This window comes from Xenopus tropicalis, chromosome 6, assembly GCF_000004195.4.
Source record: "Xenopus tropicalis strain Nigerian chromosome 6, UCB_Xtro_10.0, whole genome shotgun sequence".
In the NCBI taxonomy this organism is placed as follows: Eukaryota; Metazoa; Chordata; class Amphibia; order Anura; family Pipidae; genus Xenopus; species Xenopus tropicalis.
The window spans coordinates 135,347,561-135,362,590 of NC_030682.2; the positions used below are offsets into that span (position 1 = coordinate 135,347,561).

At 35.3% G+C, this 15,030-nt stretch overlaps 1 protein-coding gene across 1 annotated transcript in view; it reads right to left on the bottom strand.

Moving 5' to 3' along the window:
- csmd3 (CUB and Sushi multiple domains 3) overlaps positions 1–15,030 on the bottom strand; it is a 657,789-nt gene that overhangs the window by 489,303 nt on the left and 153,456 nt on the right. The window contains exon 5 of the mRNA XM_018094906.2: positions 7,684–7,891. Within this exon, the coding sequence (XP_017950395.2) occupies positions 7,684–7,891 (208 nt within the window). The remainder of the gene's footprint in view (positions 1–7,683; positions 7,892–15,030) is intronic.

The window sequence follows — 15,030 nt, forward strand, 5'->3', positions numbered from 1 at the left end:
TATAAGTCATGTATTTATTAAAGCGCAATCTGTTAATCCTGCAGGTTTCTACTCTGCACAGCTTTTAAAGAGATATGATAATATCTGTAAATATGGTCTCCAAAGACTTGGGAGAATGTTGCCTGCAAAGTGATAATATTTGAATACAAATGAACTCTTGGTTGTATTTAGGGTGGAGCTACTGTACATGCTGTTTAAACAACTGGATAAGTTGATGTTCTCTGAGGCACTCCTTAAAGGAGAAGAAAAGGTAAAAATTAAGTAAGTTTATCAGAAATTTCTATGTAAAAACAGCCATAAGCACTCACAGAAACGCTTTGATAGAGTCCTCTATCAAAAAAAAAAAAACACAAGATTTCTTGCCTCCTTTTTTGTAAACATGTTCTTAGGGTATCTTACTTCCTCTCTCAAAATCCTTCATTCCTGGGGTCAGAGACTGCGCAGTTCTCTTCTCTCCCCCCTCTCCTGCTCCCCCCTCCCATAAGAATTCATAAAACTCACTCCCACCACCCTTAGGAATGTATAATCTGAGCTTCCAGCACCTAGAGCTGCAGCAAAAAACTATGAAGACCAAGCTAAAATGGCAGCTGCTGTCTTAAGCAAACAGAGAAAGCTTCTAGGGCTCTTTACTCAGGTATGGTAATGCTTTCTGCAGAATAATTATAGTGTTCTAGGTGGCACTAATGTCTGCATTCTACAGGTAGTCCCCAAGCATCATTTTGCCTATGTATAAACAAATCTCCAAATACACAACAAAAGCGGCTTGCTATTTTCTTCACTGTATAAAATGAACAGATGGAGACATATTCCATTTTACATCCATTCCTTGATACTTTATAGCAGTCCCATCTCAATAATTAACTCTATCTTGGTATTATACATGGGACATACAGATAGAAGAATGAGGGGTTATTGAGTCTTAAACTGAGATTAATAATATTGGAATAATATAGGAATAAATTGTACCCTCTTTCCTACAAATATTACTTTTTTCAAGATGGGGGGATGGAGAGTAAAAAAAGAAAACAAACCATTGGGCATCTGTGAGAAAAAAAATTGGAGTGCTCACTGTAGTTTTAAATTAAAGTACAAGCTGCATTCCTTTCAACACAAGTCCTTTTTATTAGGCTCACACTGAACAAAGGTATTGCCTCTTTCAACCTTTCAACTATAGTATGGTTCAAAACACTTTCTGACAATTACAGAATGCTTCCACACACTCGTTAGATGTGACTTCAGAGGTAGACATTGCTTTCTTTGATTGTTTATATATCAAGAGGTCATGGAAATAGCTTGTAGCCTTCTGTATCTGAGTTTCAGTTACTTTTGAGATATGGATTTCTGTCTGTAGTTTCAAAGCAAATATGGTTGTTCCTTATAGACCAGTTGTTTCTTTGACATTATTTACAATGTACAAAAAGGAGATTTTGCACATTTAAACATTTACTGTTTCGCAGTCCCGCACTGAAATTTGATTACAGCGATAGTCATCACAGTCTGGAAGATTTTACAAAAAAAATTAAAAGATGTTATCATAAATTCCCTTTCCCAACAGAAAATAGCTTATCCTCTTTAGCTGTGAAAGAAACAACTTTGAAATCTGAAAAAGAAGACCTTTGTAAAAGGAAATCTTGAAATGCATGATAGATACAGCAAATCAAGTACATTTCGTTTTTCTGACAAACTGTATGTTGCCCTATAGCAAGTTGTTATTGATGATGTAAAGGTCAAAAACCTAATTACACTCCCAGCACAGAGCAACGGCAAAAACTGTTGAACAAATAAGACAATAACAAATAATATATCAAAAGGAACTAAACCACTTTTTCCGCACCTTGGGATGAAATATGTAAGAACTAGTTTTCAAACGTAGCATTTTATTAAATTTTATGAATGTAAAATATAAAGACTATTAAGGATTTAAGAAAATCTAGGTTGTAGTAGCTATGTACAATTTATTCCAGCCATGCCCAGACTGTGCCATATACAAACTTGATCAGCTTTGTCTAGTATAAATAAATCTAAGGGGCGTGGCTGGCGGGGAGATTAGTCACCTTGGAGGAAACCTTCCGAGATTTTGGGAAATCGTGGTGCCGCATATGCCATCCCACCGGCGATTTACATTCAAGCCGGTGGGATGCCATATCGGGGAGATTAGTCACCCGTGACAAGGGAGATTTGTCTCGGGTGACTAATCTCCCCATCTGCCACTGCCCTAAAGCAACTGGACTTGTTAAGTAATCATTGAAATTCAATGAATAATCATTGAGTTTCAATGATTACTTATCAAGTCCAGTTGCTTTAGATTTATTTATACTAGAAATACCATGACCTGGATGAATAAAAATCTTCATAGTCCCATGGTCACAGCACTTTTTTGATATATCAGAAGACTATGGTTGTGTGTGAGGGTCCCTGCCATTAAATCAGTCCTTTATTGGAATGGTTACTAGGCAAATTCTAGACTAACCTTAGTGTTTGAAGACATAAGGGGCCTACACTTTATCTCTAACTTTTGTCTCACAAGCAACAAATTAGTGTGGTAGTCAAGCACATGGGTATGTTAAGCCGTTAAGCCAGTATATGCAAAAATTGGGTAAATGATGAGGCAAATATGGTGGTCTTGCTGTAAATTGGATGGTTTGATAATTGCCAATAGTTTAGTGGCTTTCTTCTTTGCACAAGGTCATGTGAGGTTCCCATATTCCCAAAGTCAAACCTAATGTTATAAACCTAATGTTATAAACCTAAAGTTATATGAAAGCTGAATGGTATTTGATGTTCTATTGAAAGTCACGGTTCCAGGTCGGGGTCCTGATGAAGACAAAATATATTGCAGTACCTGGCACTACCAAGACATGTAGTCAGTTTAAAATAAAACAATAATGATGGGTCAGCCAGTCATACAAAAGCCAAATGGTATTAAGACAAAGGCAGTAGTAGGACTAATGTGGAAATGCTTGAGCCCTAGAGAAAGAGAACTAAAGTTGCCAGATACATGGTTTTGTCTCACAAGCAAAAAATTAGTGTGGTAGTCAAGCACAAGGGTATGTTAAACCAGTAAGCCAGTATATGCCAAAGATTGGGTCAATGATGAGACAATTATGTCGGTCCTGCTGTAAATTGGATGGTTCGATAAATGCCAATAGTTTAGTACCTCTCTTCTTTGCATAGGGTCATGTGAGGTTCCTATATGATAAACCAAATGTTTTAAAGTCTAACCATTTCTATAAAGCCATGTTAATGTGCTTTTCTCAGCATTTGGAAAGAGTCCCCATACCCTAACATTTTTCAAGCAGTGATAGCAGATCACATCCTCCAAGCCATTAGGCCTTGCTAGTTTCTTGTAGGTTTATAATAACACATTAAAAGGCAGACAATACGGAAAGTTTTGATCAATCACCATGAGACAATGCAACCTTTGGATCAGACTAAAACAGTGACACTTTTTTGCAAATGAAAAAATAAATGATGGAAAAACAACCCTATCCAGAAAAACTCCAAGTCACAAGCACTCTATATAGTATATCCAATACCTGTAATAATAACAAGCTGAATCGTTAACAAAATCTTACACAGCTTTCCTTCATCTCTGCATATTGGAATTCACAATCTATTTTACAAATATATTCTTCATTAGTTTTTTTTTTTTAAATATAGAGCACTATCAATAATGGAATTAGAATCAATTATATTACAAATAATGTTGATTCTGTGTATATAACTTGGCATTGCACCATATAAACAACTGATGATAATGCAAGCGTACAGACACATTACGAGATAATGTGCAGCTGTTTGCTCTGGAAATGAACTGGATAATTTGATACTTTCAGCGTCCTGTTGAATTTAAAAGCCATTAGATACATACATTATTAATAGAACAAATTTCAAATAGAGTTGGAAATGGACTTCCAATAGAGAGTGCAACTAAATGCACTGTATTCCGACTGTTTCCCAAAATAGCTAGATCTTATTATTAGAAATAACTGTACAGTTGTTCATATTTTGTGTACAGAAGGTGATTGGGAAATTTGACAATAATTGAAAATAATTCAACCAAGTTGAAATCTTTTACTAAAAGATAGTCACGGTTCCGGGTCGGGGTCCTGATGAAGACTAAATATATTGCAGTTCCCGGCACTCCCAAGACATGTATTCAGCTCAAAATAAAACAATAATGATGCATCAGCCAGTCATACGAAAGCCGGATGGTATTTGATGTTCTATTAAGACAAAGGCAGGAGTAGGACGAGTGTGGAAATGCATGAACCCTAGAGAAAGAGAACTAAAGCTGCCAGATACATGGTTTAGTGTTCTGCACAGTACAAAGGAGGATAGATGTCAAAAAGTAGCAAAAGGATAACAGTAAGGAACTAAAGGTTTTTCAACCAGTCATGGGATGCCTGCCTATGGAAGTTGAGTGATGTCTTGACCTTTTGCTGAATCTTGTCAGACATTCCTCATGGTTTCACTGTCAAAGCATTTATTTTAGGATTTAGAAGCACATTGTAGCAACAAAATCTTAAAGTCTAAAATCTCTCTGGCAAAATAAAGGATAAGTATCAAACTATCTTTGTCTAAAATCTCTTTGGCAAAATAAAGGATAAGTATCAAACTATCTTTGTCTTATCTGAATGTTAGAGAGTAAAGTAACTTAAGTAAGAGATTATTTCCACACAATTATTTGTAGATTTGGGATTTAATATATGGAAAATTATTATCTGGAAAGCTCAAAAATACTAATTGAGTTAATTTTTCTGTATAGTAACATTACTTTGTTGTCATGTTAGGCTACCATGTTTTTACATTTATAGTTAAACAATCTATTATGGAAGGGCCCTTTTATCATTAAACCCAAGCATTTCAAATAATAAATGCTTTTGTTATTGAAAATGTAAAAAGCAACATTTTTTTTAGTAAGGAATCCTTAGTACCATTTAACTTATAAAGTAAATAAGGAGCATTCTTCCATTTCTCATTGTTCTAAAGAAAATATATTTATCTTACAAAAGATCGGTGATACTAAAGTTTTAGAAATGTTTAATATACTGTATATAATTTAATATGCACACAATCTATCTCAAAGGCTTTTGATGGGTTTTTAAATATACTGTACACTGTACTAGATATCTGTACTAGATATTATGCATGGCTCTTTAAATTATAGTATGTATGTATGTATATCTTTATTTATAAAGCGCTACTTAAGTACTCAGCGCTGTACAGCAAAATACATTAATACAAACAGGGGGTTATTAAGATAATAATAGATAAATCTGAAGTGTAACAATAAATACAAATAAATACAAGATACAGTTGCAATAAGTTAAGAGTCAAAGACACAAGAGGATGGAGGTCCCTGCCCCGTAGAGCTTACAATCTATATGGGAGGGTAACTTACAGACACAAGTAGGCAAATATAAGTGCTGTAGGTCACAGTGGGTGACACTACAATATAAGTGCTGTAGGTCACAGTGGGTGACATTACAATATAAGTGCTGATTCCCAGATCAGGTGCTGGGTGAGTGCTCCAAAAGGTTATTATAGAAAGATTTCTCGCCCAAAAAGCCAAGTAAGAAGCACTAATCGATCACATATCCATACAATACTGTTCCTCACTCATTCTAATAGTTACATAGTTACATAGTTACATAGGGTTGAAAAAAGACCAGTGCCCATCAAGTTCAACCCATCCAAGTAAACCCAGCACACCTAACCCACACCTACCAATCTATACAATAATAATGTAATATAAGGTCTCCTAATGAATGTTTTATCATTCCATTTAGTAGTAATGAACTATATACACAACAATTAACAGATTAAAATGTAGACATATATTGAGACTGCTGTATCATAACACAATGGTATTAAATGTATTGTCTTAAAAGGCAAAACTGTCTCAGCGCTGCAGTACTTTGAAAACCCATTAGCTACTTTGCTCATTGTAATTCCTGTCAAACTTTTCTACTCTTTTTCCATTTTCTAGCACCTTATCTGTCTGAAATTTTCCCTATTTTAGCAGTAATGCGTCTCGCTTTACTCTTACGTGTAGAACCAATATCATTATGGTCTGCACATTATTCCATTGCAGAGACTGGTCTAACTTTCACTTAAGAAATTCACACCATTCACAGCACTCATCTTGATTAAATCTCCTTTACTATAAGTGTATCCTGACCTCCAATTTCCTTGCTTTATCCCATTCAGGGATGATTTCAAAAATGATGGAAGCCACTGTGATCACTGCTGGGCTTTGGCTGCTATTCTTTTCAGTTTTCATCTATTTCTATTGATATGGGATGGGGTAGCTGGACCTCATAATGTATTTATACCAGCAAGATAGGCAATACATTATAAATGGGTTTGGATTAAAGGTTTTAGTCAAAACTGCTATCTTTACAAATCCTTTGGCAGCAGTATAACACAAGTGAACTACAGTATGAAGGGGATGTGCAGGAATATGCCACTCAACCTTCTTAAAAGAGTTAAAAAGACTCACTGTTCCATTATGGTGGCTGGCATAATAAACTTCAAATGTCTGATAATTTGTGATGACAGATTTAAGCTTGATATGGAAAATGTAAAACTCAAGGGCAGGCACATAAACAGCCTACCCTAAGGGGCACATTTACTAACCCACGAACGGGCCGAATGCGTCCGATTGCGTTTTTTTCGTAATGATCGGTATTTTGCGATTTTTTCGGAAATTATTGCGACTTTTTCGTTACCAATACGATTTGCGCGAAAAAACGTGAGTTTTTCGTAGCCATTCCGAAAGTTGCGCAAAATCTGGCGATTTTTTCGTAGCGTTGAAACTTGCGCGAAAAGTCGCGATTTTTTCGTAGAGTTAAAACTTGCGCAAAATGTCGCACCTTTTAAGTTTTAACGCTACGAAAAAGGCGCGACTTTTCGTGCAAGATTTAACGCTACGAAAAAATCGCCAGATTTTGCGCAACTTTCGGAATGGCTACGAAAAACTCGCGTTTTTTTGCGCAAGTCGTAATGGCTATGAAAAACTTGTGTTTTTTCGCGTAAAATCGTATTGGTAACGAAAAAGTCGCGATAATTTCCGAAAAGTCGTAAAGGCGCCGAAAAAAATCACAAAAAATACGAAAAAGTCGTAAAATGTTCGTTTTCCAATCGGAATTTTTCCAATTCGGATTCGAATTCGTGTCTTAGTAAATCAGCCCCTTAGTATATAGAGGTATGGGACCTGGTATTCAGAACAGTTGGGGGCCTAAGGTTTTCCAGATAAGGGTTTTTTCTGTAATTTGGATCACCATACTTTCAGTCTACTAAAATATCATTTACATGATAAATAAGCCCAGTAGGACTGCTTTTTTATTATTACGAAGAAATAGATTTTTGCGATTCAAATGGACTCTATGGGAGATGGCCTTCCCATAATTTGGAACTTTCTGAATAATGGGCTTTTGAATAACAGATCCTATACCTGCATGAAATGTTTTACTAAAGAGACTATAAAAGAAATTTAAGAGAAAAGAAAAGGTCTACATTTGGGAGAGGTGACCTTAAATGTGAGGACCTACTGTAGTGAATCAGATATAGTGTAAACAAGTACAGATGATTTTACTTAATAATGAACAAAAGAACATATAATAAATTGAACATTATTTGTAATTATAGACATTACTTTACTTAAAACAAGTATCTTACCCTATTTTTGGTGGGTCAGATCCTTCAATTTCTAAGTAATCATATTTTTCCTCCATATGGAAGTCTGTGAAAACAAGGGATATCGTATCCCCAGGTTCTGTAACAACTGTCCACGTACAGTCCGCATTATTATGGTACTCGTTGGGAAAGTTTGGGCTGGAGATAATTCCACTTGCTCCTCTAACGGTGCCGCCACAAGCATCTTCAGCTGTGGAGAGAAAACATTTCTTGGTAAGTCAGGGTTATAGATACTTGACATATAAATGCTCTTATGATTTGCACTTATTTTTATTTTTAGGAAGTACCACTGCCATAGTGCCCTGCATAGCTGGAGTTATGGCAGAAAGCCATGTTCTTCATCAGTAAAGTCAGCATTCTGATGCCAATAATCCTTTCAAAACCATTAGGGGAATTTTGTTCACTCCCTGTGAGAATTACTGTAATAAAAAAATGCCCATGTGTCATTGCTTTTGCAGAAGATACGGCCAATTATAATATAATAACACCATTAAAATAACTAAAATGTAAACAGATAAGAATTACAGGGATGGAAAATTCCTTTGAATTAAGGAACATGCTCCAAAGAACCTACAAGCAAAATTTTAACACAATCAGTCTGATTTATTATATCTAAGGGAAACAAAGAGAAAAACAGAAGTGTTTTCCGGGCATCGATTAGTTTTTTTTTCTTTGACCAGATTTGTGGTTCCACTAGTGAGCTTGTTCAAAAAATAAAAAAAACTATTAAAAAAAACTATAAACTGGGTTTTTCCATAATATTTCAAATCACATAGAAAATACCAAATTGTTACAGACCATGCCAACTTCTTTCACGTGCTACATGGCATAACTGACAGATAAAGATCTGTTGAATCTATGCAAACTGAACTGAAACCGTACTCACAAATTCCCAGCACACAACAATCGATAATGCTCACTAATATGCATGCCATACCAGACAGAAATGGTGATTTTCCTCAAATCAGTACAGGTATAGGACCCGTTATCCAGGATGCTCGGGACCAAAGGTATTCCGGATAAGGGGTCTTTCCCTAATTTGGATCTCCATACCTTAAGTCTACTAAAGAATCAATAAAACATTAACTAAACCCTAAGGATTGTTTTACATCCAATAAGGATTATTTATATCTTAGTTGGGATCAATTACAAGATACTGTTTTATTATTACAGAGAAAAGGGAATCATTTAACCATTAAATAAACCCAATAGGGCTGTTCTGCCCCCAATAAGGGGTAATTATATCTTAGTTGGGATCAAGTACAGGTACTGTTTTATTATTACAGAGAAAAGGGAATCATTTAACCATTAAATAAACCCAATAGGGCTGTTCTGCCCCAATAAGGGGTAATTATATCTTAGTTGGGATCAAGTACAGGTACTGTTTTATTATTACAGAGAAAAGGGAATCATTTAACCATGAAATAAACCCAATAGGGCTGTTCTGCCCCCAATAAGGGGTAATTATATCTTAGTTGGGATCAAGTACAGGTACTGTTTTATTATTACAGAGAAAAGGGAATCATTTAACCATTAAATAAACCCAATAGGACTGTTCTGCCCCCAATAAGGGGTAATTATATCTTAGTTGGGATCAAGTACAGGTACTGTTTTATTATTACAGAGAAAAGGGAATCATTTAACCATTAAATAAACCCAATAGGGCTGTTCTGCCCCCAATAAGGGGCAATTATATCTTAGTTGGGATCAAGTACAGGTACTGTTTTATTATTACAGTGAAAAGGGAATCATTTAACCATTAAATAAACCCAATAGGGCTGTTCTGCCCCAATAAGGGGTAATTATATCTTAGTTGGGATCAAGTACAGGTACTGTTTTATTATTACAGAGAAAAGGGAATCATTTAACCATTAAATAAACCCAATAGGGCTGTTCTGCCCCCAATAAGGGGTAATTATATCTTAGTTGGGATCAAGTACAGGTACTTTTTTATTATTACAGAGAAAAGGGAATCATTTAACCATTAAATAAACCCAATAGGGCTGTTCTGCCCCAATAAGGGGTAATTATATCTTAGTTGGGATCAAGTACAGGTACTGTTTTATTATTACAGTGAAAAGGGAATCATTTAACCATTAAATAAACCCAATAGGGCTGTTCTGCCCCAATAAGGGTTAATTATATCTTAGTTGGGATCAAGTACAGGTACTGTTTTATTATTATAGAGAAAAAGGAAATCAGTTTTAAAATTCTGCATTATTTAAATTAAATTGGAGTCTATGGGAAACGGGCATGCCGTAATTCGGAGCTTTCTAGATATTGGGTTTCCGGATAAGGGATCCCATACCTGTAGCAACTTATTTAGAAAAAATAACTATATGTTTATTTTCTGGAAATGTATAGCTTAAACGATGGTTTCTCTTGACCTTTCCTAGCTCCACCTACCTTACTTTTTTTCATTTTGCTTTTATTTAATTGTTCATGGAAATTGAACTCTGAAAAAGACAGCAATGATAAATGGACATGGTCAATCCCCTTCCACTCTCCCCTGTGTAATGAACTTCTTATTATGTGTGATGAGCTCATTATACAGAGCTCATTTCACCTCTGATGAAATTGTAACAGAGTTCATTGCTCAAAACAGAAAATCTGCTCATTCATCAGTTGACTTGGAGGTAGATGAGGATGGATTTCTTTAGTCAACCAGTTATTCTGCCTGTGCAGTTATACCATCCAATTGTGTGACCAAATTACACCTGATCTTTTCAGCTTAAGTATAAAAAAAATGTATGATCCTTGATCCTATAGATCATCATTTAATAGGACACTAAGCTGACCAATTATGGATTCTGGAAACAACACAAGTTGTCTATGGCTGCATTCAAAATAATTAGTTGGTAAAACCGAACATACATTTTACAATTCTTTTTATAATAAATCGGACATCTGGGATCCTATTAATGAGTCTAAAACCATAAATATTTCATAATTAAAAAGTCAGTAATTTATTTATTTATTATTTATTAAAATTTGAAACAAATCCCTTGCAGTGTAGAAAATACATAATGGTAGCATAGGTCTAATTAATGTTTATCACAAATCTGGAATCCCACTGTGTTAATAACAGGTTCTGTCAGCCTCTCAAGAGTATGTTAATATCATTATAAATATCATTATAAATTTCAGTTTTGTTTTGAAAAAGAGTATTCTTATTCATTTCAATGTACCGTATAAGACAACTGGGCGTATAAGACGACCCCCGACTATACGCCGGAAAATATGGCTTGTAAGATAACAGGCAGACAGTGGGACAAAGAAATGTTTAGCTCTAGCAGATCTCAGAAAGCCTGAAGGACTGGCGGCACAGAGATACCCGGAGCTGCAGAGTAAGTGTATCCCCGCCCCCCGCCGCGTCTCCCAGCGTAGCGCGCCTCCCAGCGTAGCGCGTCTCCCAGTGTAGCGCGCCTCCCAGCGTAGCACGCCTCCCGTTGCTGTGGCAACGAAAATGCGATCGTGCAGGCCGCACCAGGAAGACCAGGAAGCAAGGTTCAGGTAAGTATCCGGCGTATAAGACGACACCCGACTTTGGCACAGATTTTTCGGGGGTTAAAAAGTCGTCTTATACGCCAGAAAATACGGTAATAAAATATATCGACCTCAACTGCAACATTGTACTTTATTTTGATCTTGTCATATAATAAAGAAAATCTCAATATCTATGATAAAAAGTTAAGGAACATGGGGGTATGATAATGGTAGTTATAACCTTATAGGCTACAACAACATGGGGGGCATCTGGACACAAAAAATTAAGGTAAAAAACTATATTTTATTGAAAATACATGATCCCAAGTCCAAGGATCCCTACATTTGACTACTACAACTTTCAAACAAAGACTGGTATTCAAGACTTTATATTCTATGGGTAAGTGGGTCACCTTGGTTGACTTTTAGAGATTTTGACACATATTTCACACAGTATCGAGCATCACTGTCACTTTATTTATGTTTAAGACATTATTCCAAGTGACCACGTTGTAACATGCCACTGAATATGTTTTTACTTTTTTTTGTATTATAAAAAAAAAATATTTCAATAAAGTTTCAAGTTTTATTGTCATATACAAATAACAATGAAGCATCATTACTGTAATGAAATTTTTTGACCCGTGTTCCTCCCAACTTTACATAGACAAAAAAAAATTAAAAAAAATACGAATATTAAATATAATAAAAGTGAGCAATAAAGGTACAAGTATTTACAATAAAAAAAATTCAATGAAATATTTGAAATTGTGCAGTGAGGATTTAAAGTGGCTTTGCTTAAAGTGACACTGCGAAGAGTTCCAGTAGTTATGGGGAGGCAGAATGTCAATAGCTCATGGTAGAAAAAAGTCTTTCAGAAGAAAGTCCACACTATAAACATATCACAGATGTTGACACCTGCCCCCATATGTAATAAGTTATAAAGGTTGCCTAAATGCAGAAAAACAAAGCAACCAATAAGATGTTTTTAAACAGATGGCTAATACATTACACATGTGATCAATTGCTAAAGGTGACTGCAAACTTTACACCTTTTATTTCATAATCCCACAGTGGCTCTACTGTATATTCAGTCAATACAAGCATAAGCTATGATTGTAATTAAGGGTATAGCCCTGCTTATTCCAGTGTTCAACAGTGCTACCTTCTATTAAATCGCCAAACTTACTATATTGATACTGTAAAGGAAAATTAGTGTTAGGTATAGGTCAAATCACATATAGCAGAGGTCTCCAACCTTTTTTACCTTTTAGCCTCATTCAAATGTAAAACGAGTTGGGGAGCAAGTTTAAAAAAATGTTTTTCCTGGCATGAAAAATATGAGCTGTGATTGGCTATTTGGTAGCCCCTATGTGGACTGGCAGCCTACACGAGGCTCTGTTTGGCAGTACACCTAGGGGCAGATTTACTAATTCACGAATTCGAATCCCGAATGGGAAAAATTCATTCAAACACTCTGAGCGCATTTTCGCCAAATTTTTCAGGCGTCTTTTTCACAACTTTTTCGTACACCGCATTACTTTTTCATGCTTTTGTAAATGTGCTCCATAGTTTTCATGCAGCCAAAACTTATCTCTAAGCCAGGAATTCAAAAATAAGTACTTGCTTTGAGGCTACTCGAATTGGTGAGTAACATGTTGCTCGCCAGGCACTGGTTGGGGATCACTGACCTATAGCAACCATTCAGCAGGTAGCATGTACTGTTTACTTGCTTAAAAGTAAGCATCTTATTGGTTGCTATAGGTTACTGCAAACCTATTATCTTTTACTGCATATGGGTATGCGTATGTTTGCAAATAAAAATGGTTGAAAATAGTGTTAGCTTTTCTAGAAATTTTATATGTTTGTCGATACTTTTTTTCCTTATTTTTTTCCCGAATATACATTTGAGAATTGCAAAAGATGCAAACCAGAATAAGGGTTCTCTTTTCCTCGATGGGTAGCAATATTTATAAGCCTAGAATGAACTCAACAAAAAGTAGCATATTCTTTTCTCCATAATCGGTTGGAACTCGTTTGGTATTATCTATTTTAAGTACAGTGATGGAGACCTAAGGGGTACCAATTTGCACAAGCACTCGTGCTGTAAGCTAATTGCTTGTCCTGTATCATTGGGGAAGCAGTGCTTACTGTAACTAGTAAAGTACTGCTGTACCATTGCGCCTATATGCAGCATTTGAATGTGCACCATGCAGGAAAGCAAGTGCATTTTGGACAAAACCCATGGTACGTTGCAAGTTTTGTACTTTGCACCAGAATCACCCCCACCCTATTATCTTCTGTTAAATATTATAAATGCCTATAATGCTGATATAGCAATCATTCTTAAGATATAAAGTACAACATATCTAGTATAAATAAATCTAAAGCAACTGGACTTGTTAGGTAATTATTGAAGACGTTTCCCTACTCATCCGAGCAGCTTCTTCAGTTCAACTGACTGGTATGGGAAGAGTATGACTGGTATTTTTTGAAGAGCTGCATGATACTTTGGTAATCCTTTCAAAGTAACTCCACAGCATTCACACCTCTGTGAGTTTCAGATGTCACCTTTCTGAAGAGTTACATAGTGCCATTGTGATTGGATTAGTGGAAGAGTATATATGCTGAGGACTTCCCATACCAGTCAGTTGAACTGAAGAAGCTGCTCGGATGAGTAGTGAAATGTCTTCAATGATTACTTAACAAGTCCAGTTGCTTTAGATTTATTTATACTAGATATACCATAACCTGGATGAATGAAAATCTTCATAGACAAAGTACAACATATTTGAAAGTATGACTAAACACTATTTGTAGAGATGAGAAAACCCATTATTTTAACTTTATTTCAGTAATAAGATGATGATTGATGAGGGTGAATCAATCTGATTTATGTTATGCCAGTTTTCATCTGTTTACATCCTCGTTAAACCAAAAGTGATGCAAATCTGACAGTTTCGATCAATCCGAATAAGAAGCAAATTGAATCCTATTTGCCCACCTGTACTTAAAAGCTCAAACTTTATTATATTTTATTGTTATGTTTCCTTTGAAATAGCATGTAAATATCTTAGAACATTTTTTTTTGCTATGAAATAGAAAAAAAACCATAATGCAAGTGTGAACAATATGTTCTAAGAGGCATAAAGATTCTTTTGTTGAACACTGGCAATTAATTTCTGTTTAAAAGTGCTGAAAAGGTCAGTTGAGATCACTTTCATTGTACAAATGTCTGCACATAATTCAGCTTCACAGTAATGGGTCCAGAGTTTAATTATATGCTTTCTGGCTTAAATGCTCATTTCTTAGGGTACAAGGCAACAGTCCCTTAAGCAGGGAAAAAAAAACACATAATGGCGGGTCCTCAACAGAACAAAAAATCTTTATGTACAATTTAAAAATAAATACATTATAAAAAGCTGTATTGTGATTTTGGCAAATATATAAAAATCCACCAAAATAATTTGTAGATTTAGGGATAGATTTACCACAAGTTAGAAAAAAATCCTTTTCTTTTAACATCTTTAGGGGGGAAAAATCTATTTTTTTCCCAGGTGAAAAGATTTTTTTCTTTATAAGCTGCTGAAGTTTTAGATTTATTAAAGTTTGAACTGTGATTTTTTTCAAAATGGTGTTTCAAAACCTTTCTCTGTCGTTAATAATAATTATAATTTATTGTAAATATTTTAACAACAATTGTAATACAGGTATCGGACCCCTTATCCGGAAACCCGTTATCCAGAAAGCTCCGAATTACGGAAAGCCCATCTCCCATAGACTCCATTTTAATCAAATAATTCAGAATTTTAAAACTGATTTCCTTTTCTCTGTAATAATAAA